Below are 24,385 nucleotides of genomic sequence, written 5' to 3'. Positions count from 1 at the left end.
CTGACAGGCTTGGGGTGCCAGCTACCTCTCTAGGAAGACCATTCCAGTTTGACCACCCTCTCAGTAAAGAAATGCTTCCTAACATCCATTTGGAACCTCTTCTGGTTCAACTTTGAACCATTTCTACACCCTCTGTTACTGGATCTCAGGGACAAGAGATCAGTATCTCCCTCTCTCATCCATCTTACTTTTATTCTTCCTGCTAGATCATATTTAAACAAAATTCATTTCCACAAACTGTGCATACATTAGGATTATATATATATCTAAAATCTCTCTATAGGAAAATGACTTGTTCTGTGATCACTTCCTATGACTATATGAATCCTGTGCATGGTCCACCCACCTTCCTGACTAAGTGTTCCTCTCTCTTTGTATGTTTTCTAAATAGTTTTCTACTTCCTGTTTCTTTCTTTCTGCTGTATCTGCCCTTCACAGTGAGATGTTGTATAAAGAACATTAAAGGTAAGACACTTTATAAGCCAGAGGAAAGGTGCCCCACAGCAACCTCAGGATGTGCGCTTACATATTTTCCCTATGAAAAGTAAAGGATAGGCAGAAAGAAAGCTTTAAAGCTGGGATATGCTTCAAAACTATGTTAGGAAGTAGCAGACAGGTATGTGTTGCACAAACTGATGCAACTTGTCTTGCAAATATGTATTTTCTTACTGTTCTTCCTTTTCTTTTGTTTCAATATTCTTCTCTCTAGAGATGTAAAAATTTCTGTATAGTTTCCTGCCTCCTCTTTTCTTTCTGCTTGTCTTGCACAGCTGTACAATGAGATGCTGTACAAAGAACATTACCCAACATCCAAGACATGATCTTTATAAACACAGGGAAAGGGGATGGGAAGCCGCCAGCCTTGGTGATACGCACTTTCAGTAAGGACTTCTGATGAAGAATTCTGTCACCTTCTTTCTCTGAAAATTGCTTCCCAAAAGCATATTCCTTTGTCTTTGCTTCTACAGCGTTAAACCTTATCAGAATTGCCTCTCCCCCTGTCAAGAACATGAAGGTATCTAAATGCAGACATACAGTTTTCCCAAAAACAGAGGAGATTGCTCTGACCTGCTTCACAGACACACATAGAAACAGAGTACAGATATTCCAACAGTTATATCAGCATGACGGACTTTTCTTGATGTTTCCTATATATTCCTCTACATCACCTCCTTCTTATCAAAATACAGCATACTTATTTTTATCCTTCCATCAGACCACTACTAGGCATCTTCTAGAAGAAGAACAACAAACATGAAATCCCATTTATATTCAAAATAAGCTCTTGTATTTTAGATTTATAAGCATTAATATTAGCTTTTTGTTATTGCAGCCCCAAGAAATATAACTCTCATTATAATCAACAATGAACACATACAGAAGAAAATGTGTATTGAATAGAAGATCAAATGCTCCTTAAAAAAGAGGATTTATAGTTAAAGAAGGAAAAAATTTGACCTCTGCTAATCATAGTGATAGGATAAAATCTGGTCTTGAAAATCCTAACATGGTAAGGATTGTAATTAATTAAGTAACTCGCATGTTAGTTTGAAAGCACAGATTTCTGTCTTATGTTACAGTGTGTTAAATTTTTCTGTACTCAGTCATAGTAAGACCAAAACTAGAGCAACATGCCCAGTTTTTGATCCTGTATTCCAGAAAATTTGATAATGACCAATTTGATAATGGAGTGATGAATGAACATGATCCAGATTGAGAATCAAAGACAAGCCGGCTTAAAACCCTTCAGCCCTTAAGAAAGGAACTTCAACAATTAAACAAAAAGAGTCTGTGGGAAAACATAGTAGCAGCCTTCAAATAGATGGAAGTCTGGTGCATGTGGTTCTCACATCTGCTAGGAATAGGACAAAACACAATAAAAAAAGATGCATTAGAGCAACAGAGACTTTGAAATGAAGGGAGGGAGAAAACTCTCTGTTCTGCATGTAAGGACGAGTAAACGCTGGAAGAAATTGCCTCAGTGGCTCTTTCAAAAGGGTACTTTTAAAGAAGTAGACAGTTGACTTCTAAGGGTGTCTGTAGTTGGATTGATCCTGTCCCAGGGCAGAACATGGCTCTTGATAGGCCTTTCCTAGTTCTGTTATCTGCAAGTCTGCAGTGTTATAGTTGTGGCATTTCCCACTGGCTGTTCAATAGCTCTGCTCTTTTGTGCAGAATGTGTATTGGAATACATGAGATTTTTTTTATGCAATAACCAGCAAATGTCAGGCTTGAAATGCAAGCCTGTAACCTACTTGGACAATTCAGAAATCTTCAGAATGTCTGAATTAGACATATTCCTGGTTTACTCATGAAGAAATTGAAGCCATAAGCAATTTATATTATCTGTCCATTAATACACCACGAATGAATGGAAAATGAGAACTGAAAATGAGTAATCTAGATTTTACACTTCACATTGTAAACATACAAGTAGGCCCAAAAGAACAAGAAAAAATCCCAAACATAGGAAAAATAAGACAGTGTCCCATAGATCATAGAAACTGCACTGTTCTCTCCCCATTAAATACAAAAGAGTGTGTTTTGGAAGCATATCTTCCCCAAAAGTCCATATTCCTAGTGCAATTTCTTTTGACTAAATGTAACATTCATCCAGGTCAAAAAGAAAAATCTTTCAAAGTACCTTTAAAAAACTGTGCAGAGTTTTAAAATATATACCCACTGAGGGTCCAGCAATTAGTCTTGGTTATTAATCATTCTGACAAATAAATTGATTTTCATTTCCTTCTTTCATGTTGTGTGGGAACAGCCTGAGGTAGATTACAAGATCTGAGAGAGATGATAAGGACAGTAAGAAGGCTTTTGAGAGACTGTGAGCACCTAGTGGATTACTGTCTGTTTAACCTTTTGATGAGGTACTGGGTTTAGTTTTGGGAATCTTGTCTCTTTAGCATCCTGATTTTCATTTCTATGCTGGTCAGATAGAATGTAGGGAATATAGTACTGAGGTGCCACATGTAATCAGATGTCCTAATCCCAGCAGAACTATTGTTTGTGTGTAATTCCCCTAGAAAATTGATATGTCCATATTTTGTACCATATAAAAAGGCTGCTAAACATCCAAATAAACAGAAAAACTTGTGAAGTCACTGGAATTTAATCGAACATTAAATCCTGATCAATACTTAAGTAAATACGCCAAGCTTCTCTACCTAGTAACAAGGCATCCTGTGTGCCACAGAGGAATGCCTTGAAAATTATTTAGTATTTCATTCAACTTTTAAAAGTCTGCTAAGGAAATAGTAAGTGCTAGAGACTGTTTTGAAGAAAATATATTCTTGACAGATTTCACTGTCTTGCAGAGACAAAGGTTATCCCTAAAATAAATTAGTGTTAATAGACCTATGTCTCCCAAAGTATCACTCTGTCATACCCTACTTCTGTATATCCTGAGTTTATTCCTGTGATGATTCCTAAACAAATGTTTCCTTCTTAGTGTCCTAAACTTAAAATCACTGAACCAAGTCCAACAATCCTGTTTAAATGCATGAAGAATCCCATTGAAGCATCATAGGATGCTTCAGGGTGGGGATGCTGGGCTGTGAGGCATTCTTATACCTGTGCACTGAACAACTGCATGGGTTAAAAGCTAAATCAAGTACAAACCTGAGTACATATCTTACCAGGGTGCTAAAATGAAATATATTTTTAAGAACCCCCCAACCCAACACTTTTTGGTTTGACTAATGTTACTCCAAAAGTATTTGCAGACGTTTTTTAAAAATCAACAGGGAAAAATCTAGAATGTTCTGACCTTACTTCTGCATAAGAAGGTGTTCCTTTTCTAAAGTGAAAACTACCTGTATTTGTTCAAATTCTTATTTTCACATATCACTATTACATACTCTTCGGTTACAATATGAGACCCCCTCCCCTTTTTATTAAACATTAAAAAACCCTTATCACCCTTGCCAAAATAGACAAACGGCTGCAACTTCATAGCTGGGACAAAGTCAACCTACACAGTCCTAGGACAACGCACACGAAGTTTAAGGGAAGTGAAATAGACCAAGGGCAGACGATTCCCAGCTAACTGCGAGGGATGCTCCAATGCATTGTACTGCTGCCCCCTTAAGGACAAAGAAAGCGAGGAGCTGCACTGCTTGTCCTGCTCAGAGGCCGGCAACTTCTGTGTGACAGCTAGGATTTGGACACAGTTCTTATGCCTTCATGTTACCACACTCAGTTGTGTCCCCTTTGCTCTCCAGGCTACATTAGTAAGCTCTTGTGCTTTAAAGCTTCATGGTGTTAGGAGCCTGTTCTGCATGGAAAGCAGGCATGATGCAGCAGATGGAAACCAAAATGCTCCTTTTTTTGTATTTCTAAAAGGCTTTGACCCACTGAATCACTCACTTCACATGTTTCCTGCAGGTTGCTAAACATTAGGGCGCTGAGGGTGTGCAGAAGGCACTGCCCTCTCCTGCAGGCTCCATGGGGATCTGCGCATCAGGGGTTGAGGGCTGGAGAGGGAATGTCCCTCCAGGCAGCCTTGCAGCCCCAGCCTGAGGGATGCTGGTCTTCAGGTGTGCCACACCACAAGCAATTCTGCCTCTGTACAGAGCAACCAGTTAGTCCTTTCGCCTACTAGGACAGGACTTGTGATTTTTCCCAATTTGCCAATTACCACATATTTACAACATAAAAGAAATTATTGTGATGCATAAATTAAGCATGCGGCACCCTAAAAGAAATTCAGTTAGGACCTGATAGCCCAACAGTTCAACTTCAGTTATGTGGACATCTCTGAGTGTCTCATGGTGCTATCAAACCTGAAGGACAGTGCTGAAAAAGTGCTGTAAACACATTAAGGTATTTCAGTTTTTGCAGAGGATTTTCAAAGGCAGCTCCTCTCTGAGAAAGGCCCTAGAATGGGATATCAGTATATTTAAAGAATTCATTTGAAAGGAAGAAACTGAGAGACAAAACACTTTTAAGACAAAAGAAAAAGAAATAAAATGTGGTGTATATGTGCTGAAAGCAGGGGGGGGTAGAATATAAGAAAGTAAAGATAGTGCAGAAGGTAGTCTCACACCTGAAGAGTTGCAGCTGTACTAATTATCAAAGATTAGGAACAGGCCTGCCCTTAACAGGCCACAGCTGTGTCCAGTGAGGATGAGTGCTATAAAAGAGTGGGTTAGGTGGGTGAGAAGCAAGTTGAATTTTGTTGGCTGTGCTGTAGAGAAGGAGTCAGTGCTGTGAGAAGCTGCCTGTAAGATGTCACTCAGAAGGTATAGAACTTTTGCAATAAGATGACAACAAGAAAGTAAATGCCTGAGATTATTACCAGGCTTGTGCTGCAAATATTGAAGATAAATGAGAGAATAACACTCTGTCTTCTCTTTCCCCAGAACTGAAGACCAATTCTCTTCATTAATATTTTCTCTATTTCTTGTAGTCAAATTTTCTGATCTTATCTTCAGCTTCATGTATCTGAAATTTAACTTGCTGAATCCCTCCATGGGTGAATATTGTTCCCTACACAAAGTGGTTTAAGATAAGTATGATTAGTACTATTGTGTTGTAAATTCTATGATAGCTTATCATTGCTATCAATATAATTGTCCAGCATTCACAAAATATGGATGTTCAAGATTACATTCAGTTGACAGTGAATACAGTCACCAGAGGGTTGGACTAGGTGATCTTTAAACCCAGAAGATCCTATGATTCTATCAATGAATACATAATTTTCCGTATCTATTCAGATGTTTCAATACTTCAGTGTGTTAAGTTGCTTTTTTTTTTTTGATTAGTTTTTTGTATAAAATGCTTTACTGGCATAGCAAGAAAATGGCATAACCTAAACACTATTTTGGAAGCTACCTGAATCCTTTTCAGAAAAAAAAAAGTAACTGAAATAAGACAGCTGTACTAATAAAATCTGCAAGGCAGACAAACTTTATATGAGAATAGTATGAAACACTAACTGTGGGTGACCTTTTGGACCCTCTGAAGTCAATCAAAACTGTGGCCATCAACTTCAGTGGGACAGGAATTTGCTCTGTGTTTTCTAAAGTGAGCAGCTTTAGGAACGTAAATGGTCTTTTGCTCTCTTTTCAGCTGCTGCATCATCTGGGTAGTTATTGTCCCTGTTGTGTGTGAGGTCCTGGATGTGCCTTTTTTGTATGCTCGGGTTTCACACATGTTCAATTTTTTTAAATGTATTTAGGCATATATGTATTTCTTTAACATATGTCCAAAGCACATATATGTATCAATATTTATACATAATTTATGGTGTGTATACATATATAATGTAAGGTGTGGGTATATGTTATATGGTATGCATATATATACATATACAGCAGCATTAGAAAGCATATTAATGTCTGTGGGAGATTCTGAGAACCCTTGAGAGAAGCTGCTGCCATACAATGGGCTTTGGTAAAATTACATGTAATCCATTTCTATCTTGCTCTGACACCTTAAATGCTCATCCTGCCCTACTGCTAGCATTTTTGAACTTTATTCCTAGTTTCTATATATGTTCCTAGTTCATTTCCTAATCTGATACTGAACTTCTCAGTGGAATTTTTAATGCATGTGAGAGGTGATGCTATTAAATTTCTCTCATCTGTGTCTACCTGAACAAAGCAAACTGAATCATAATATATAAGTACATTGTAGCTCTTAATATATAAGAAAATTGTATCTATTTACTACTTGAATGTATTTTCAAAAGTGTTTTTCTCTGTAATACCAAAGTATCATTGAGTGATCCTGCAAAAATCAAATCATGATTTGATATAATCAGTTTCTGCTACACGCTACTATGATTATGAGCTCCAACTTAAACATCTACAAAGCACAGCCCTTACAGCTGTGCAAAGGTAGGCAACACTGGAAAAGATGACTTGTATTAAATGTTTTTTAACAATTTCTCTCAATTCAATTATCCTTTATACTATTCTATTTATAGCCACACAAGAATTTTAAAAGAAAATATATATATTTATAATCAATAAGAATTTTTTATGTTTTGTGAATCAAAACAAAGTTTTGATGGTGTCATTGACCTACTGAGAGGAAAGAATTGAAGAATGAGGTCCTTCAAACAAGGCTTCAAGCCCAGTTGTTTTAGCATCCTGAGTCCAGCCTTTGCTATATTCAAGTTCAACCACTGAGAATAAGACTACCTCAATGAAATTCTCATCTGTTTGTTGTTTGCCTTTCTCCAAATGTAGTACTTTCTTTCAGACAGCACTTTCTTTCTAATTGCACTACAGCATTATTTATTCAGCAACTACTTACCAAAATCTCATTTGTTTATGTATTCTGGACACAGACTGTACTGTTATTAATTTTTTTCGTTTGACTACCAAAACTTCCAATAAATTAAAAGGTATCTATGGAATTACCTATGAAATTTTGGGTTTTCCACAGCCAAATGTACAGCATAATGTGGTTTACTGCATACAGTATACACTGCAGGGACTTTGATACATAGAATCATAAAACAGCTTGCCCTGGAAGTGACCTTTAAGATCATCTGGTTCCAACCCTCCTGCCATGAACCTTCCACTAGATCAGGCTGCCTGGGGACCCATCCAACCTAACCTTCAACTATTCATGGGATGGGGCATCCACAACTTCCTTGGGCAACGTGTTCCAGTCCCCCACCACCCTTATAGGAAAAAATTTCTTCCCTATGTCTAACCCAAACCTACCCTCAGTTTAAAGCCCTTGTCCTATCATAAATGCCTTTGTAGAAAATCCCTCTCCAGCTTTCATGTAAGTTCCTTTAGGTGCTGGAAGGCTGCTGTAAGGTCTTCCTGAAGCCTTCTCTTCTCCAGGCTGAACAACCCCTGCTCTCTCAGCCTGTCTTTGTTAGAGAGGTGCTCTGGTTCTTTCAGTATCTTCATGACCCTCCAGCAGGTGCACATCTTTCATATACTAGAGGCCTCAGAGCTGGACATAACAGGAGAGGAGTAGATGGGCAGAATCCCCTCCCTCCCCCTACTCTCCACATCTCTTTTGATGGACACAGTTGGCTTTCTGGGCTGGAAGTGCACATTACTGGGTCATGTTGAGCATCTTCTCCAATACCCCCCAAGTCCTTCTACTCAAGGCTGCTCTCTGTCCATTCACTGCCTGGCCTGCACTTGTGCTTGGGATCGTCCTGACCCAGGTGCAGGACCGTGCACTGGGTTCAGTTTCACGAGGTTCGCACCGTCCCACCTCTCAAGCCTGTCAAGGACATCCCTTCACTCTAGCGGGTCGGCTGCACCACACAGCTTGGTGTCATCACAAACGTGCTGAGGGCTCATAATGAAGTATTAAGTAGAGTTTTTCTACTTTTATATATGCTAATCGCCCCCGGTTGCGTAACCGTTGCGGTGTGGCACCAGCTGTCCTGCCACTAACCAAGGCTGTCTCCTGTTCCCCGCTGCTCCGTGCTCACCGTGTCCCAGCACACACCCCCGAGGACTCGCGGTCTGCCAGGCGAGCGGGGCCCTCCATTCCCACGCCGGCTCCCGAGCGCACAACGCCGCGGCGGGAAGCGTGTTTTTCGAATTCGAGCGCTTGGACACGCCTCCGGCCATCCCCCGTGCGCCCGCCCCTCCATCCCCGGGCTCGCCGAGGGGCTGTGCCGCAGGTGAGGGCGGCCCCGCCGGGGCGGAGCGCAGGGGGCCGAGGGTGTCCCGCGGGCCCCGCTCGGCTCTGCCCGGCTCGGCTCCGCAGGAAGCGCCGCCCGCGCTCCTTCCTCCTCCCGCCTCTTTCTCCTCCTCCTCTGCTCGCCTGCGGCGGTGGCGGCGGCTCGGCGATGCAGCAGCACTTTTCCCTGGCTGAGTGCGACGTGGTGGGCTTCGACCTGGACCACACGCTCTGCCGGTACCACCTCCCGCAGAGCGCACGGGTGAGTGCGGGCGGCGCGGCGCGGCCGGGGAGCCGCGGGAGGGGCCCCGCTGCCGCCGCATGCCCCGCCGAAGGCAGCGGGCCCGGGAGCCCTGCGGCAGCGGCAACGAGCCCGGGGCCGGCCCGGAACCCCAGACACCCACGGAGGATAAGATAATCGCAAGTGCATCTCTCGCCGGGCGCTTCCTCAGCAGGCCTCTCTGCCCGAGCCGAGGGGACAGCCATGTCTCGTTCCTTGAAAATGGTTCTGCTTTCCTGGCCGTAGCGGCGCTGAGGAAAAGGTAGAGCCCGCCCGCTAAATCCAGAGATGCTGCAGAGTGAGGATCCCGCAGCGCTTTGGACCTTGGCGAACTTTCTGGTGCTTGTAATAAAACGCCGAGTTTAGAGGCACCTCTGACTTAGCCCTGTGGTCTCTTTGGAAGAGAAATTGTTGCCTGTGCTGTGCGTTCCCGCCCTTGTCACTTTCGTTTTTCAACTCCCTGGTAATCGTACACTGACTCATCCTTCTCTGTTGATGTCAGGACTGTTCTGGAGGTATCTTGTGTCGTGGATGCTCATGGTGTCTCACTCTCCCCCTTTCTTTGTCTCCATTCACTTACAGTACATTTTGCACTTCACAGGACTCCCACACTAATTGCAAGATAATTTCAGAATTTGGTATAGAAACAAATGTTTATGAGCTGTCCCATTTATTAATAGGCATCCTGTGCTGAAAAAGTGCATTGCTTCCCTTAGCTATGTGTGAACTTAAGTGGAGAGGCGTCTTGCTTACAAAGGAAGACTCAACAGTAACAATAAAGTGTATAAGCTCTTAAATTTTTAGGTAGAAACTGTGTAACTCTGGGCTTACTTTCCATATTCTTGCCATACACAAGCATGTTCCTTCTGATACAAATTCTGTATGATGAAGGCAAACATTAGACAATCGATTATAAGAGTTTTTTAAAAATGCTAACGAACCAATGAGCAAAGTGGAGAAAAAATCCCAAAACTTTTACTAAACTTAGTACTATTCATCTTCTCACAGGAGACAGAGGCAGACTGACACATGCCCATTGCATGCCTCCTTATCTTTTGGAAATAAGAAATACGTTAAAAGGCTCATAGGCCCAGCTGAAGATGTAGTTAGTTCTTACTATTCCAGCGTTGTTTTCCATAATTTGTCTTTCTCAGATGTTATTCATACTGAATCCAAGAGAATCTGTTGTAATTAAAGAAAAAAGGCCAGGGAACAGCTTTAATGAAAGAACCACAAGAAAAAGAGAGCAATTACTATTTTTGGACACGGCAGCATCTCCATAGAGCTTCCTGTAAAACTTTACGCGCACAGCACATTAATAAATTGCTGAGTGTCGTGCTAGGCCATTTGAACATAGAAATAATAACTGTTTATTCAGTAGTTGCCTATTTTCTTCAAAATTAATTCCTTCACATAGTTTTAAAATGCCCCTAAGGATAAATGTTTACTGGTTTAGAAGCTGCTTGTTGAATGTCAGTAACCACAACATTTTAAATTGAAAAAAAAAAAAGAAATAAATCAAAAAGGATGACTGGGGAGGGGGAAATAGTGACTAGCCTTTAAGTACTTACCATCTTGGTTTCCCAACAATCTTGAAGCACAGGGGCTGTAAAGTAGAATGTTGTAATCTGGGTCGTGGTGAACACATTGCACCAGAACTCTTGTATGTGTTCCAGTCATGACTAAATAACCTCAGGCACAATTTCCCAGTGGAGGCAGTGGGACAGGGCCCCAAGCTCCATAGTTTGATTTCACTTAGGAAGCATTAACACTTGCATCTTGCCACTTGTCAAGCAAGCAGTGACTTTGATCTCACTTCACCAATATAATAAATGCAATGTTTTTTTCATTTGTAGCTAATATATGATAGTTTTGCCCAGTATCTGGTAACAGAGAAGGGATATGATGAAGATTTGCTGACTCTAGCTCCAGACAGCTTAGACTTCTGGTGAGTACATTGAAAATAATGTCATTCCGTTACGCTGCAACTTTTTTACAAAGCTCAGAGAACAGCTTCATTTATTAGGCAGTTAATGTTATGATTGTCAAGTGCAATGGATAAATCCAAAATTACAGTTTCAAATACTTGTTCTAAGAAGGATTTGTCATGAGATACTTCTAACAGGGTATTTTAGAGAGGGAAACTGAGCATCTAAGCTTGCTTTGTCTGTGCTTTCAGCTGTATGGACACAAGCATTTTAGTCTCACTCTCTTACTTTATGTATCATATTTGTCTTCTACATTCTATTCAACAGTAACCATCAGATTTTAGTAATTTTTACCTCAACAGATGTTGTTTTATTTATAAGTTAGATTAATCCCAACAAGCACGGAAAGGTGACCTGCCAGGAGGTAGCCCTTGGGTGGCACATCAGGCACAAAGCCATGATGAAAAAGACTGAAACCCAAGATGAAAAAGAGCAACCCAAGTTGCTCTGAACTCAGTGGTCTCTGAGCAGGAACTTAACTTGAATCTTGATATTTTTACTTTATAAGGTTATTATCTAGGCCATGGGGGTGGAGACTTGAAGGCCAAGTAACTATTAGATACACATACATTTTTTTTTCAAATAATGTGCATATTCTTGTGTAATGGTTCTTTACCAATCAATATTTCACTGGACAATTTCCAATGAGATTAATTTCAACTTCCATGAGACAAGCAATGTATCTATATCATATTTTGAGGCCTATGATGCAAGAAATCCTTTTTTCAGCTCTAGATGTCTTGGGTTTGGTCTCTTATTGAAGCAGGAGGTTCATTAACATGGACCTGCAAGTCCACAGTGCTGGTAGCAAGTGTGTCATTGCTTCTTGCCCAGAAGTCATTCATGAAAGGTTGGCATCTGCTTGCTGCCTTCATGGCATATATTTTTTCCTTTGGGGGCCTCATAGAGGATGAAGGCGCCATTGCTTCCTCAATGTTGTTTATTCATTTGTATTCTAACCACTGAACTCTGAATTATTTTTCAAAGAACCTAAGCAAATCTGGAAGATAAAGATTTATTAGGAAGAATAGCAACTCTTGCCAAGTGTCTCCAATGCTGTCAACTCTTCTCCTTGTTTGTGCTGGCTAACATGGCAATGCTTCTGCTTCATGTGTTCTTAGCTTATTGAGTTGCTTCGTTTAGAGTGATGTCCTACCCCTCTTTTCTGTAATAACTGGTGTAATCAGTCAAGTAATAACTAGAGGAATTGCCACCAAAAAAAAATTCTTTGATGGAAGTGACTTAAATATCACATTTCTTAGTTTTATACGTTTAGACCTGAAACCTCCAACCAATCTATATAATAGTCCCTAAATTTACTGGACATGGAACTGTGTTTATTTAGTAGGATTTTGCTATGTAAGGAAAATCCAGTCCTCATTGTAATAATATGCACTTTCATATAGAGAGGGTTGTTCAAGCATGGAAATATTGGGAGGGTTGTGACTGGTTTTCTGCAGCAATATAGCTACAGAAGCACCATAGCTTCTGTAACTGCATATCATTGATAGATAAGACAGTCCACTGAAATAATAATTTTTTGTTCCTTCCCTAAAATTAATTTATTCTTAGTTGCAAAGGCTTGGTGTTGGACATTGACGAAGGAAACTTCCTGAAACTTGCAGAAGATGGAACAGTTTTAAGGTAATATTGACAATAAAATCTGTATTGTTAAATATAAATTATATTGTTAAATACACTAACATTTTATCTCCTTCCTAAATGCTGTCTCTCACTTTTATAAATATTTAAAATACTTATTTCAGCATGCATTCATTTATTAGATGTAAAAGTTTAAATATTCTTTGGTATTGGGGTGCTTCGTTTCTTTTAATGTTACATATTGAATCTTTTGGTAATGTTTTAACGTTAGCTGGTAGTAAATAATACCTAATTTTTAATAAAATCTGAGACTCTGAGGACACATTGATCTTGAAAGTAAATTCATTTTTTTGGTGGCTACCAATGTACTCTTTGTCCAGTTCTGCTAAAATCCTGGGTAAGAATTGAGAATAACCCGACTTGGGGGGCAGTATTAATGACTAATTGTAATGACTGGAATGACTATTTTCTTTGTGCTGTCAACATTCAAAATTCTGCAAGTTAGCAACTTATAATTTAAACAGTCTGAGATAAGTTAACCACAGAAGCTGATACATTCACTTTCAGAATTCTGGGGGGTTTCCGCTTAAAAGCTACTTTGCTTTCAGTCGTCACTTTCAGTAAGCTCTTAGTTTTTCTTTCTTGCCTTCTTTTTTTTTTTTTTTTGTTTAATATAGAAGACTGCTATTTGGAATCAAAATTCTGAAAAGTAAATGTATCTAAAATATACCAATCCTAGTCCCATTTCTCCCTAATTTTGTTCCAGAATGAAAATCTGTGTAATTTAGAATGCAAGACAGACTCTACTTTTTTTTTTTTTTTTTTTTTCTTCTGATAGCTCTCTGAAGGAGCTTGAAGATGCTCAGGAAAGTCAGATCTCATTAAAAGAAGAAAGAAGTACTTTTGAGTCATTGCTGTGTATCCTAAAACTCATTTAATAGCATGAATTTTGGAGTACTGAATGCAGAATTCAAGATAACAGGGTATACCTCATTAAAGGGAAGAGTTGGTACAGGGTTACCTCTCTTGACATTGCTTCAAAATGCCTCTCATGCATTTGCTTCAGTGGGACCCAATTTGATGGTCCAAGTAGTTAATTTTTAATGCCTAAAAAGGCTAGTGTGTACTTATGTATTAAAAAGCTGCTTGCAGGGCTCAAACGAGGACTTTTCTATAGTTCTGCCCTGCATTCTGTGATGTTACCAGGCTTCAGAATGATGTATAGGCTTTCTGCACTGTGCTTTATTGTGCAGTGTATGTTGATAGCTCAAGTATAGCGAGTGTCCTGACACAATTGAAAACATTCGAGCAATACAGAGTGATTGTGTTAGCAGGTGAGGCACAGTAGCTGTGCCCCCAGCCAACCAGACCTTTGTGTAGTAAGGCCTTTATTGAGAGCTGGAATGTATATGATAAAAGCTTAGTAGGTCCTGGGAAACTTCTAAGCTGTAAAGAGATCAGTTTTAATCAGCTTGCATGCACTGTAATTCAGTTGCAGTGTGTTACTTTGCACAAGTTGTAGTTTGGGTGTTTTCAACTCTCTTCTGTTTTGTTTTGGTTTGTTTTTTTAATAAACAATGCATGGAACAGGGCAAGCCATGGTACAAAGAGCATGACATCCGAAGAGGTCCTGGAGATATATGGAAGGAAGGAGTGGAAGCATTTTAATACAGTCAGTGGAATGGTTTCACGCACAGGTAGCTATACTTTAGCATGTCCTCTTCTTTGAAATTGCTCTGTCCCTTCAGTGCCTCGTACTGTTAGTTCTTAACACAGATTTGTAAAAATACTTGAACTGGGAATTACTGGAACAGGTAAATGTATTGGGGAATACTTGGTTTTTATGTTTTTTAACTTTTAGTACTAGAATTCACCTTAAATTTGTTTCATGGTATTTATTTTATCGTAAGACAAATGAGCTGACGTTGTAGGCATGTTTTGGTTATAGTGATGGGCACACACGCTATTGATGAAGTAGACTGATGAAACCAGTGTCATGATTTAGCCCAAGCCAGCAACAGAGGACCACTAAGCTGCTCATTCACTCCCACCCTGCCTAGGCCTAGTGGACAGGAGAATCAGAAAGTATGGTAAATCTCATGGGTTGAGAACAATTTTTAATTAAAGTGTTGTTATTATAAATATGCTAATAATACTACTAAAAATTATTGTCTTGATAAGGAGATAGAACCTCAGAACCCAAGAGGAACAGTGATGTCCAATACAATTGCTCAATACCTGCTTACAGATATCCTGTCTCATTCAGGACATATCTTAAATTTTTCTTAATTGTTGACTTGTTGCCGCCAGTCCCATTAGTGGAGGCCTAGGTGCAGGTGCAATGAACAAAACAAATCTAGAAACAAAACTTCTCCCCTGGCATTTGCAGTTCCTGTGTTTAAGATAGGAGTCACTTTGAAGGTGCTGTGGCTAGGCTTGCATTCTTGCTCTGCGTTTCCTCTCTGTTTTAGTTTGATCTCACGCACTTGGTCTCTGTTGTGAATGTTAATCCTCATTTTGCTGGCTTGTTCTTGAGTATACTTGAGACAGCACAGACAAGATCATAAAAAGAAATCACTGGTTAATTTCACTTCTTGAAGAGAGTTAGTTGAGCACGACCATAGTCTGAGGGGACAGTTGCACCCTCCTGATCCAGTTCTGTTTTCGGGACTGATGTAATAATGTGAGCATGCTTCCCCTTGGGCCAAGGAGCTGTCCACAGCATGTGTGTGCAAAGGACATGGATGTGTCAGACCTGTCCAAATGTCTGTGAATTTCTTAAACACTTTCCTTGTATTGCACTGCTAGAGAAGTAGATATTTTGGAAGAGTTGAAAGATACTGTCCTGAATTAAAACTCATGCTTCTCCACATTTTCTTTCACCTGGGCTTTTAGAATCTTAAAATATCTTACTGAAATCTCACTGCCTTCATACAGGTAAACAACTCTTAGTTGCCATTTATGACAATCACAAGTTAGCCTTTGTTAATGGAGATTGGGAAACAGATAATGCTTATTACCAGTAAAATCCAAATAGGAGCTTATAATATTACTTAAATGTAATTTTTATTTGTGATTAAAGCATACAGTACAGGGGTGTTTAAAGTATATTTTTTAAATTATTTTTTCCAGCTAAATACTATTTGTATGATAATTATTTTGACCTGCCAGGAGCTCTCTTGTGTGCAAGAGTTGTGGACAGCTTAGATCAGGTAAGAACTGGATTGTTTGAAAGTTATATATTGCATTATCTTTTTCTTCCACCACCACATCTCTTGCATGCATTATTAAATGAATACAAATTGGGTATTGAACAGCATCAAGGTCTATTTCTCATTTGGACTATTCTGTGTTGGACTTACTGTATTAGAGTTGTCTCTGAAGATGATTGTGAGCTACATGGCATGTTCAAAATAAAAGTTCTTCCACCAGAGGGCACAAATAACTAGGATACTAATGGAAATGCTGTTTCCTCAAGTTTACCCTGTGATATGCGCAATGTAGTTCTTAAAGTCACCTTTAATTATGCTCGATTGTACTTGAAATAAATATAGTATAAGTTTCCCAAATTTCATGATTTGCTAATTTGCAAGTTATTAAACAGTGAATGAAGCTTCATTTCATCCTTTTTTAAGCTTGTTTTTATCCTAACTACCTTGATCTGTGCACACAGATATAAATACACCTCTGGCATAGTATCTTTTAATTTTTTTTCCCTCTGGTAAACAGTAAATTAAATTCTTAAGGTGGAAAGGAAAATTGCTTGAACCTTTTTCAGTGCTTTTTAGGTAGATAGAATGTCCTAAATTCTGCTTTTGTAATTTGGTGATAATTGTTTTGTTGTGTAAAAGAAGATTTGAATGTTTAACTTGCATGCAGCTGGAGGTAGGAGAGGGTTCTTCTCATAGAGTAACTGTGTTGGTGTTAAAAGAGTACTGAGGTAATCTTCTGGCCAAAGCGCTGCAGGCCTGAAAATTGTCAGGGTTTAACCTTGTCTGCAGAGTGAAAATCCAAGCTGTGAGATGAGTGTCTGGGTCTCATTGGATATTAGGTGGCTTGCTGCTTTAGCCTTCACTCCAAAATAGCATGCTGAGTAGATTGCTGCCTAAGTCCAAGTGCTGCATGAAGAGTTAGCTTATCAGGGAAGCATGCAGGACAGGTGCTCGGTAAGACTCTTAATTTTCTGCCTGATTAATCTCCTCCCCCTAAGCTGTTCACAGCTTAGAAACCTGTTGCAGTTGTGACACCTGTATTGTGTTTATATTTAATTTAGGCTCAGAACAAGTCACTCACTTTTGAAGAGAGAAAGCTCATAGCATATGTGTAGTAATCTTTCACATCCAGTTACCAGTTCACAGGCTGGAGCGCTGACCCAGGATCAGTGCCATGTTCAGCCAGAGGGAATTAAACCCGTGTCGTTTCTCGGGAGAGCCACGAGAAGTGGGTCATGCAACCTCTTTATCTCCTAGCAGTACTCAAGTATTTTATTGGATGCCAGCCCTGTTTCAGCAGGAGGGTTACAGTAATTCCCTGGAAGGTTAGCATCAGCCCCTTGAGGAAGATGCATGGCAGGAGGTGGTCAGCCTCACCAGCCCAGAACTTATGCCTGCAAAATCCTGCATCCTCAGGATTAGAAAGCATCACATTTTCTTCTTCCTCATTTCTAAAAGTAGAGCCTTCTGTATCCTGTTCTGTAAGCCTGCCTACAAAGTGATATTTTCTTACCATTTCCAGACAGCATTATGGATTCAGGAAAGCTTTCTACTGGAAGCAGATGCAAGAATTACTACATTTGGGTTCAAAATGGGTTTGGACATGAGTTGGATGCTGGACTACCCTGCACTGTTAAAAATCTATCTGTTTTTACTGTGTCCAGAACCAGAACTCTTGCGTGTTTTCAGACAAAGCATGGGAGCTTCCTAGTGGCTTTGATCTTCACACTGATGAGCTAAACAAAACAATGCTTTGTCTTGATGATTCCACTAATAAAATCACATTTTGTAATCACACCAAAATCATGATGTACTGGATGGCCATGCATACAGTTTTCTGTGCTTTTTGGAATTGGCCAGTACTCCTTTATATCTTGTATGCAGTGGCTGAAGATCTGCAAGAAATTAGTTTAAGTTATTTTAGTCTCCTCTGAGTCCAAATGTTTTGAAGGAAGTATACCCCGTTTTAAACTAGTATCCATCTGTCCTCAGAACAGCACTCCGAGGAGCTTTTGGTTCAGTTCACTGATTTATTTTTTTTTAAGAGAAACAATCATAAAAACCCAAAACTCCAAACTAAGGGCTAAGTCAGCCACATAAAGTGTGAGGGGAGAAGGCAGGTGAATCTTTCTGTCTTGAGAAGAGTGCTAGCTTAGGCTACTTGCATTGCCCCTAGATAGATGGTCCCCAGTATATCTCCTGTACGTAGCTTTGAATAATCACCCTTGGTTAGCACCCTTGGCTAGCTGAAGCTGACATATGAAACCTTTTCTCTTTATTAGCTCTTTTATGTATTTCTGTGGCAGTTAGCTACAGGAATGGATTAAAAAAAAACTTCTGAAAGCCGCAGCACCGTATTTCCTGCTCTTAACCTGTAGAGCTGATGGATGATAAACAAACTATGCTTGTCAGTTATGCACAAAAGACCTTGTTTGTGTGACTTGCTGATTGTGGAAGTAAAGGCACACTGTTCTCTGGAAGCCTCCATGACAGGTTTGGACTGAAATAGCAGCTTACTTTGGTATATATAAGCTACATAGTTTTGGTTTTTGTTTGGCACTGATAAGGATTTGGGCTTGGAGTTTTTTTCAGTTTCTGAATGTTCCCTCTCTACAAAATGATTAATGCTTACAAAATGGCTCATTATTAATGTATCAGTGCAGATATCAATACACAGAGGGCAGCAGTGCCCTGAAACTGCTAGCAGTTGCCTTGAAATTTATCCTGATGTAGATGTGGAAGGCCTCTAACAGCATTAAAGAAATACTTTCCTTGACTGATAAACTCAAAGACTATACCACCTGCTTTACTGCTGCCAAATTACTGTGTAACTGAGCACCTCTTACGGGCTCTGTAGCTAATCCTCTGCTCTGTAATACTGGCTAGCTCTGTAATTGCATCTGTTTCATTCATCACTACTAAAAGTTGTGATGTTTGAGAGTGCTGTGGGGCTCATCTGGTTGAGGTTTTCCTCTCCCATGTGAGAGGCTGGAGAGGAAGCTGAGGTCAGCTGGAGCTCTGCTGTGCCTGGGAATCTTTCTAAGAATGGCAAGAGACTGTTCACAAGCATGGATCACCTTCCCCTGTCCTCCTGCCAGAGCTAGGGTTTGGCAGTCTTCGGAGCACAATGCCATGAAGTGCTGCTCAGTCAGGCTTCTGGATAAGTATTTTATGCCATGTTTGGGGTAGGGTTCTTGGCAGAAGGGCATTTCCTCTAAATTATAGCGAAGGGATTTGCCAGTTCTTAAGGTGGAAGGTGATATGAATGCCAGGCATATTGATAATGTCAACATGCTAATTAAGTTCAGCATCTGCAGCCCTGGGCATTTCTTTTTCCCAAATGTCAGTGGAATAGGATGCTCATTCTGTAAGTTCTGTTACAGCTGATGCCCCTTTCGGCTGTAATGTTTTAGAGTTCCTCACAGATATTCAGCCCTTCTCCTTTTCCCTTCCTCCTTCCATCATAACCCTCTAAGACATCACTTGTCTGCAGTTACACGCTGTTAATCTGGGAGTTATTGAATCCTGATGTCCTGAATCCTATTGTCTTAAGACTGTCTTACTCCATATAATTTTTTTAATTCATGGCTTTTCTGTCACTGTTTCAATATGAAAGCTTGTAATAGCTGATACTTGATATAATGACTATGTTCCTTTTGACACTTACAGCATGATGGTCAGAAAAAATATGACTTCTGGAAGGACATGGTGGCTGCTATCCAACATAATTATAAAATAACGGCTTTTAAAGGTAAGTGGGTTCACTGAAGGCTCACTATAACAACTGAAAATATTATATGTGCTTGCCGGAGCAAATATGTTTGCAAGTACACTGTTGGCTACTCAGCACATCTTTTACTTTTCAAGTTTCTAAATAGTTGTATTGTAAGCACATGTTTTCTCTGGAATAAAACATCTTTATCTTACCTATTTCGGTTTCATTTCACTGCTTTGATAACTTTAATAACATTTCTGATGTACTATTTCACTCAATATTTCAATTTTTATTGCTATTTCAACTCCATTTAGAAGGACAAAGGGTTTCTTACTGTGATTGATATGGTAATGTGGACATCCTTGAACTGTGTTTTGAATCCATTCCTTATGATCTTGTAATGACATAAAATCCAAAATGAATTGGAGAAAGAAATTCAAGTATTAATATTTGATGGCTATCTTTAGTGCTCTGGTTTTGATTAGAATTCTTCATGTAGCATCGACACAATAGAGAGGTTTTGAACTTCCTAACATTTGCAGAGGACCATTTTTATATATAACAGTGTTTCTACACCCAAAACCAACATTGTAATAGTGTAATATAAATTAGAGTTGGAAAGCATCTTGTATACTGTTCAGCAAGAAATTATTTTCCTTCCTTCACAGACATTAACTTCAAAGTTACTCTCAGGCATATAAAATAATAAGTTGATAATAAAGGCTAACCATTGCTTGTGCATGCAGTTAATTGAAATTATTTTTAACAATATTTCTTTTTAAATGTTTGTATGCAGCTCAGTTCTGAATTCTGCACTACTATTACAATTACCTTGGTTGATGCAACATTCACTAGACACAGGGTGTAGTTTGGACTTTCTTAAAACTCACTTTTTGTTCACAATAGCTGTCCCCCTTGCTGTACTACTTTCAAATGTAATTGACAAAATTGTTTCAGAGAGATTCCAAGCAAAAATGGAAATTGATATCAGGATGCAAATGGTAAAAACCAGCAAGATATTACCAAACTGCTTTGTTTGTTGTTGTTACTGTGTTTCCGTTGGAGCTTAGAGTGTGATTGGTAATTATGAATTTCCCAGGGAACTCATTTGTACACAAAATAAATATATCCTTTCTTTTCCACTGATGCAAAGTCAACACTAATCAACTGTAATAATTTCTTTAGAATTTTTGTTAATTCTTTTCTTCAAACCATGACAGCTCATTTTTTTTAAAAGGTGTGGATCATGCAACAAAAAGCATCATTTTTAAAAGTGTTCTTTGGAAATTAATGAGATCCAAAAAAAAGCCTAAACTTTGAAGTCATACAAGTAATTGCTCAGTTTTATTTATATGTGTCTGCATGTGTGTGCACTTGGACATATATGTTTATACCTATCAATCAGCTACCTATTTCTATATGTAAATCTGGAATGTGCTAACAACATTTGCGATATGACTTCATCGTTTCTAGTTTCTGTCAGAGGCACATGCATGCATAAGAGTGTTAAAAATACAGGAAAGTGTAGTAAGTGAGAGGAAAAAGTTTTATAGATAAAGCGCAGTGATATCAGAAGTGAAACAATACAGATTATATGCACTACTCAAGTATTGTAATACAAGAAAGTGATATACTCTGTCATGCGTCATTTTGAAAGGTTTCACAGTGGTTTTATTTTCCATTTAATAACATAGTCCAGTAGCTAAAGCGCTGAACTGGGAGTCAGAAGAACCAGAGATATTTTCTTCCTATATCACTTACCAGTGATACTCCTATGCAACATCTCTTTTTGCTTTGGGTCCTTCTGTGATACAAGAATAAGGGCATTAATCTTTTATCACTGCTGACAAAGTGATTTTTTTTTCCTCAAATTCACATGTTGCATAACTTCCTGAGGAAACTCTCAAACCTGGATCTCAATATCTACATACCATGAAGCCGCAGTTTCTATCAAAGCCCAGAATCTGGCCTGAAAACCACAGTCTTTTGACTTAACTCCATGTCTTGTAGAATTTTTAACCCTTCAGAGAAAAGTAGTGCCCATTAGCAGTTAGTCAAGGTAAAATTTTAAAGGCAAGCTTGTTCAATGGTCAGTTGAGGGGACGCAAAGTTCCCAGCTGGAAACGCGGTCCTCGCGGTGCCATTGTCAGTGGCGGAGCAGAACGACTGACCGCTTTATTTTTTGAAATCCAACAAGTGTTTGCAGTTCACTTTGATTTGTTGTCAGTATGCCCTTGTGTCTCTATGTCCCTTTTCTTTTTCACAGGATTTTTTTGATCATAATCAGGTGTCTGGTGGATTTTGCTTTTCATTGTCTTAGCTATGGTAATTGCCTTAGATAATTGCCCTATGATTTTTTTTTTGGATGGCTCTTTCAGATAGGCATGATTGTCCTGACTCAGCTCGATAAAGGGTATTAACCCACTCTTCTCCTTGTAAAGAAGTGAAGAACTGAGGCTTGAAAAAGGAAGTGGGTTCCCAAATAGTCTTGTGTTACTTTAGACATTCCATTGTGGAAAATAACTCAAAAATAGAAAAAGAAAGGAAAAATCTATGAAACAATACTATCAGAAAAGCTTGGTGTCAGATAGCAATGAACAGAGATATTTGCAATGTGATCATTTCTTACCTAGTAATACCTGCAAGAGAGCTCTCTGCAATTGATATCCCAGCTAAGCATTACATTACTCAAGAATCCATTTTATTCTCAATACTCTTTTCTTATTACTGGACTAGTTTGTGACTGTAAGGTGATTAACATTACCTTGAATGTATTGGATTTAGTGGATGTTTTATAGATAGTAATGCAGAACAATTTTAAAGAAAACATCATGGGACAATGTATTTTACACTATCAATCTATGTGGATGTATTATGGAATCAAAGTATGCTCTTTAGAGGATTAGTAAGAGCTTGAAGTACTGTATAATTTTTCCTTGTGAAAATTTAAAGATTTGATGAATTTTTGGACAGAAAAATCAATGGCTTTTTTAGGGAAATGTTGCCAAATACAACTTCTTAAAGCAGAATTTTGTTAACATTTCTTATCTTAAAGGCTACTTTCTCTCCAGAAGACTTGCCTTTCCCTGTAATTTTCCTAACATTTCTACAAACTGTAGCATCTGTGACTGTATAGTTAAAATTATATATCTGAAATATTTTTAATCAGTTTATAAAATTATATGTCATTTTGAAAGTGAAAAGTCATGGCTGCTATGGCAGCAGATTTCGTAAATTGCCCATAACAAGGCTTGTTAGGATGCATGTTTTTGATCACAAGTTTATGGTCTTGGCAGAACATAACCAGTCTAGATGTCTGTGATATGTATGTTTTATCTTTAATATGCAACTTCAGATATAAGAAACAAAAAGCAAAGATGCTTTTCTGCCCAAAGGAAAACCAATCTTGTGCAAAATATTAATAGTTCCTAATGTTAGTGTAGCAGTAGTTAGATACCTTTGTCTTAATTGTGAAAACTGCACCAAAGAAGCAAGTGAAAAGTAAATTTGTTACATTTATTTGCTGTGTTTTCCAAGTAAATACAGAAGGGATTGTTTGGGTGCTTCATGTTTTTGATCACTTAAAACTTCAGAAATTTCAGTACTTCTTTGGAAGTGATTTTGTACTATAATGGGCTCTTAAGTTTTCATTTGAATCTCATGTTGGATTTTCTTTCCTTTAATATCCAAGATGCAGAAGAAATAGTGGTTTTGGATGGGCTTTATCTTTAGATAGATTGCTGATCTTGTGGAGAAAATATTAAAAAACAAACTTAAAAATCTTACAGACCTTCTCAAGGTCTCCTCTGAACTGAAAATCCAAAGCTAAAATCAAAGTATAAGTTGTGCTTTTGCAACAATTTGCTGTATCATCTCTAGCTTTTCACCTTTAAGAGTTGCTTTCTTAGTGACTTAGTATCTGAGACTTAATGTGAAAAGACTTAAAAAACCAGGCATGAGGTTCCAAGCTGTAGACTTACTTGAAGTCCCACGTGTTTGAGGAACAAAGACATAAAGCACAAAACCTGATTTAAAGTGGATGGATGGATGGATCATAAGGGTTAGTGAACTATGCTTTTGAGAATGCTGCTTGGGCCCAGTTTCTTCTAAGTTAATTGGAATCACAGGTCAATGTGGTCCTGAGCTGCTGAACACCAAGCATCTCCAACAATTTCAAGCATGTGCTTTGGCATAGATTTCATATGTGAACTAATGAACCAGAAACCTACTGCCTAGTCATATTTTCCAGTCCCTCTATTTGTTTCTGAAACAAAAGTTCCAAGTTGGTAGAATGGATGGGCAGCAGGATGTGCTATGTTTAAATACTGGGAAACACTGTTGAACTAATGTTCCTTTATTATTTTACTAAATTATAGCCTAAACCACAGGTTTCTTTATCCAGCGGCGTTTCAAAAGAGGAAGAAAAAAAAATTCTTAAAGTTACTTTCATTGTAGGTCTTTACAGTTTCCAAAATATTATATAGTTTTGCTAATGATGGGTCAACCATCAAGCAAAAGCTATCCTAGCTTTTTTATTAATTCCAGTGTATTATCAAGTATTAAGGATATTATTCATTTCAAATGTACACAACCTAACAAGCTGCAAGTTGTGCTTTCATGAAGAAATGGTAATATCACAAAAATTTTAAAGGTAGACCTACATACTTCCTGTGCAAGTGATTAAAAGCTTTTGTTTAAAAAGAAAAAAGTAGATTTAAGGGTTCATAAGGTTTTGATGTATATGATACTTTCAAAGCATATGAATGGCAACTGTCACTGGAAGAAATGTGTGATCAAACTGTTAAGGTTTCATAATTCCTAAACTAACTTGTCGTAGTAGCGTAACAAATTGATGAAATGACAACTTTTTGTGAGACATGTTTGTATGGTAAATATGGTTGTGTCTACTGACTAATTATTGCCATCATCTGATAAATTTAGCAAATAAGTCAAATATATTCCTCACATTATT

At 38.7% G+C, this 24,385-nt stretch overlaps 1 protein-coding gene across 1 annotated transcript in view; it reads left to right on the top strand.

Moving 5' to 3' along the window:
• Window positions 1-8,720: 8,720 nt before the first annotated feature.
• The window catches only part of NT5DC1 (5'-nucleotidase domain containing 1), a 128,010-nt gene continuing 112,345 nt past the window's right edge, over window positions 8,721-24,385 (top strand). The window contains exons 1-6 of the mRNA XM_058021427.1: window positions 8,721-8,878; window positions 10,753-10,844; window positions 12,457-12,528; window positions 14,077-14,183; window positions 15,619-15,698; window positions 19,368-19,449. Of these exons, the coding sequence (XP_057877410.1) occupies window positions 8,786-8,878; window positions 10,753-10,844; window positions 12,457-12,528; window positions 14,077-14,183; window positions 15,619-15,698; window positions 19,368-19,449 (526 nt within the window). The 5' untranslated portion in view covers window positions 8,721-8,785. The remainder of the gene's footprint in view (window positions 8,879-10,752; window positions 10,845-12,456; window positions 12,529-14,076; window positions 14,184-15,618; window positions 15,699-19,367; window positions 19,450-24,385) is intronic.

The sequence above is a fragment of the Melospiza georgiana genome, chromosome 3 (genome assembly GCF_028018845.1).
Source record: "Melospiza georgiana isolate bMelGeo1 chromosome 3, bMelGeo1.pri, whole genome shotgun sequence".
NCBI classification, from domain to species: domain Eukaryota; kingdom Metazoa; phylum Chordata; class Aves; order Passeriformes; family Passerellidae; genus Melospiza; species Melospiza georgiana.
Note: the sequence above shows the minus strand (reverse complement) of the source record. Positions and strands in the feature narration are given on the sequence as shown.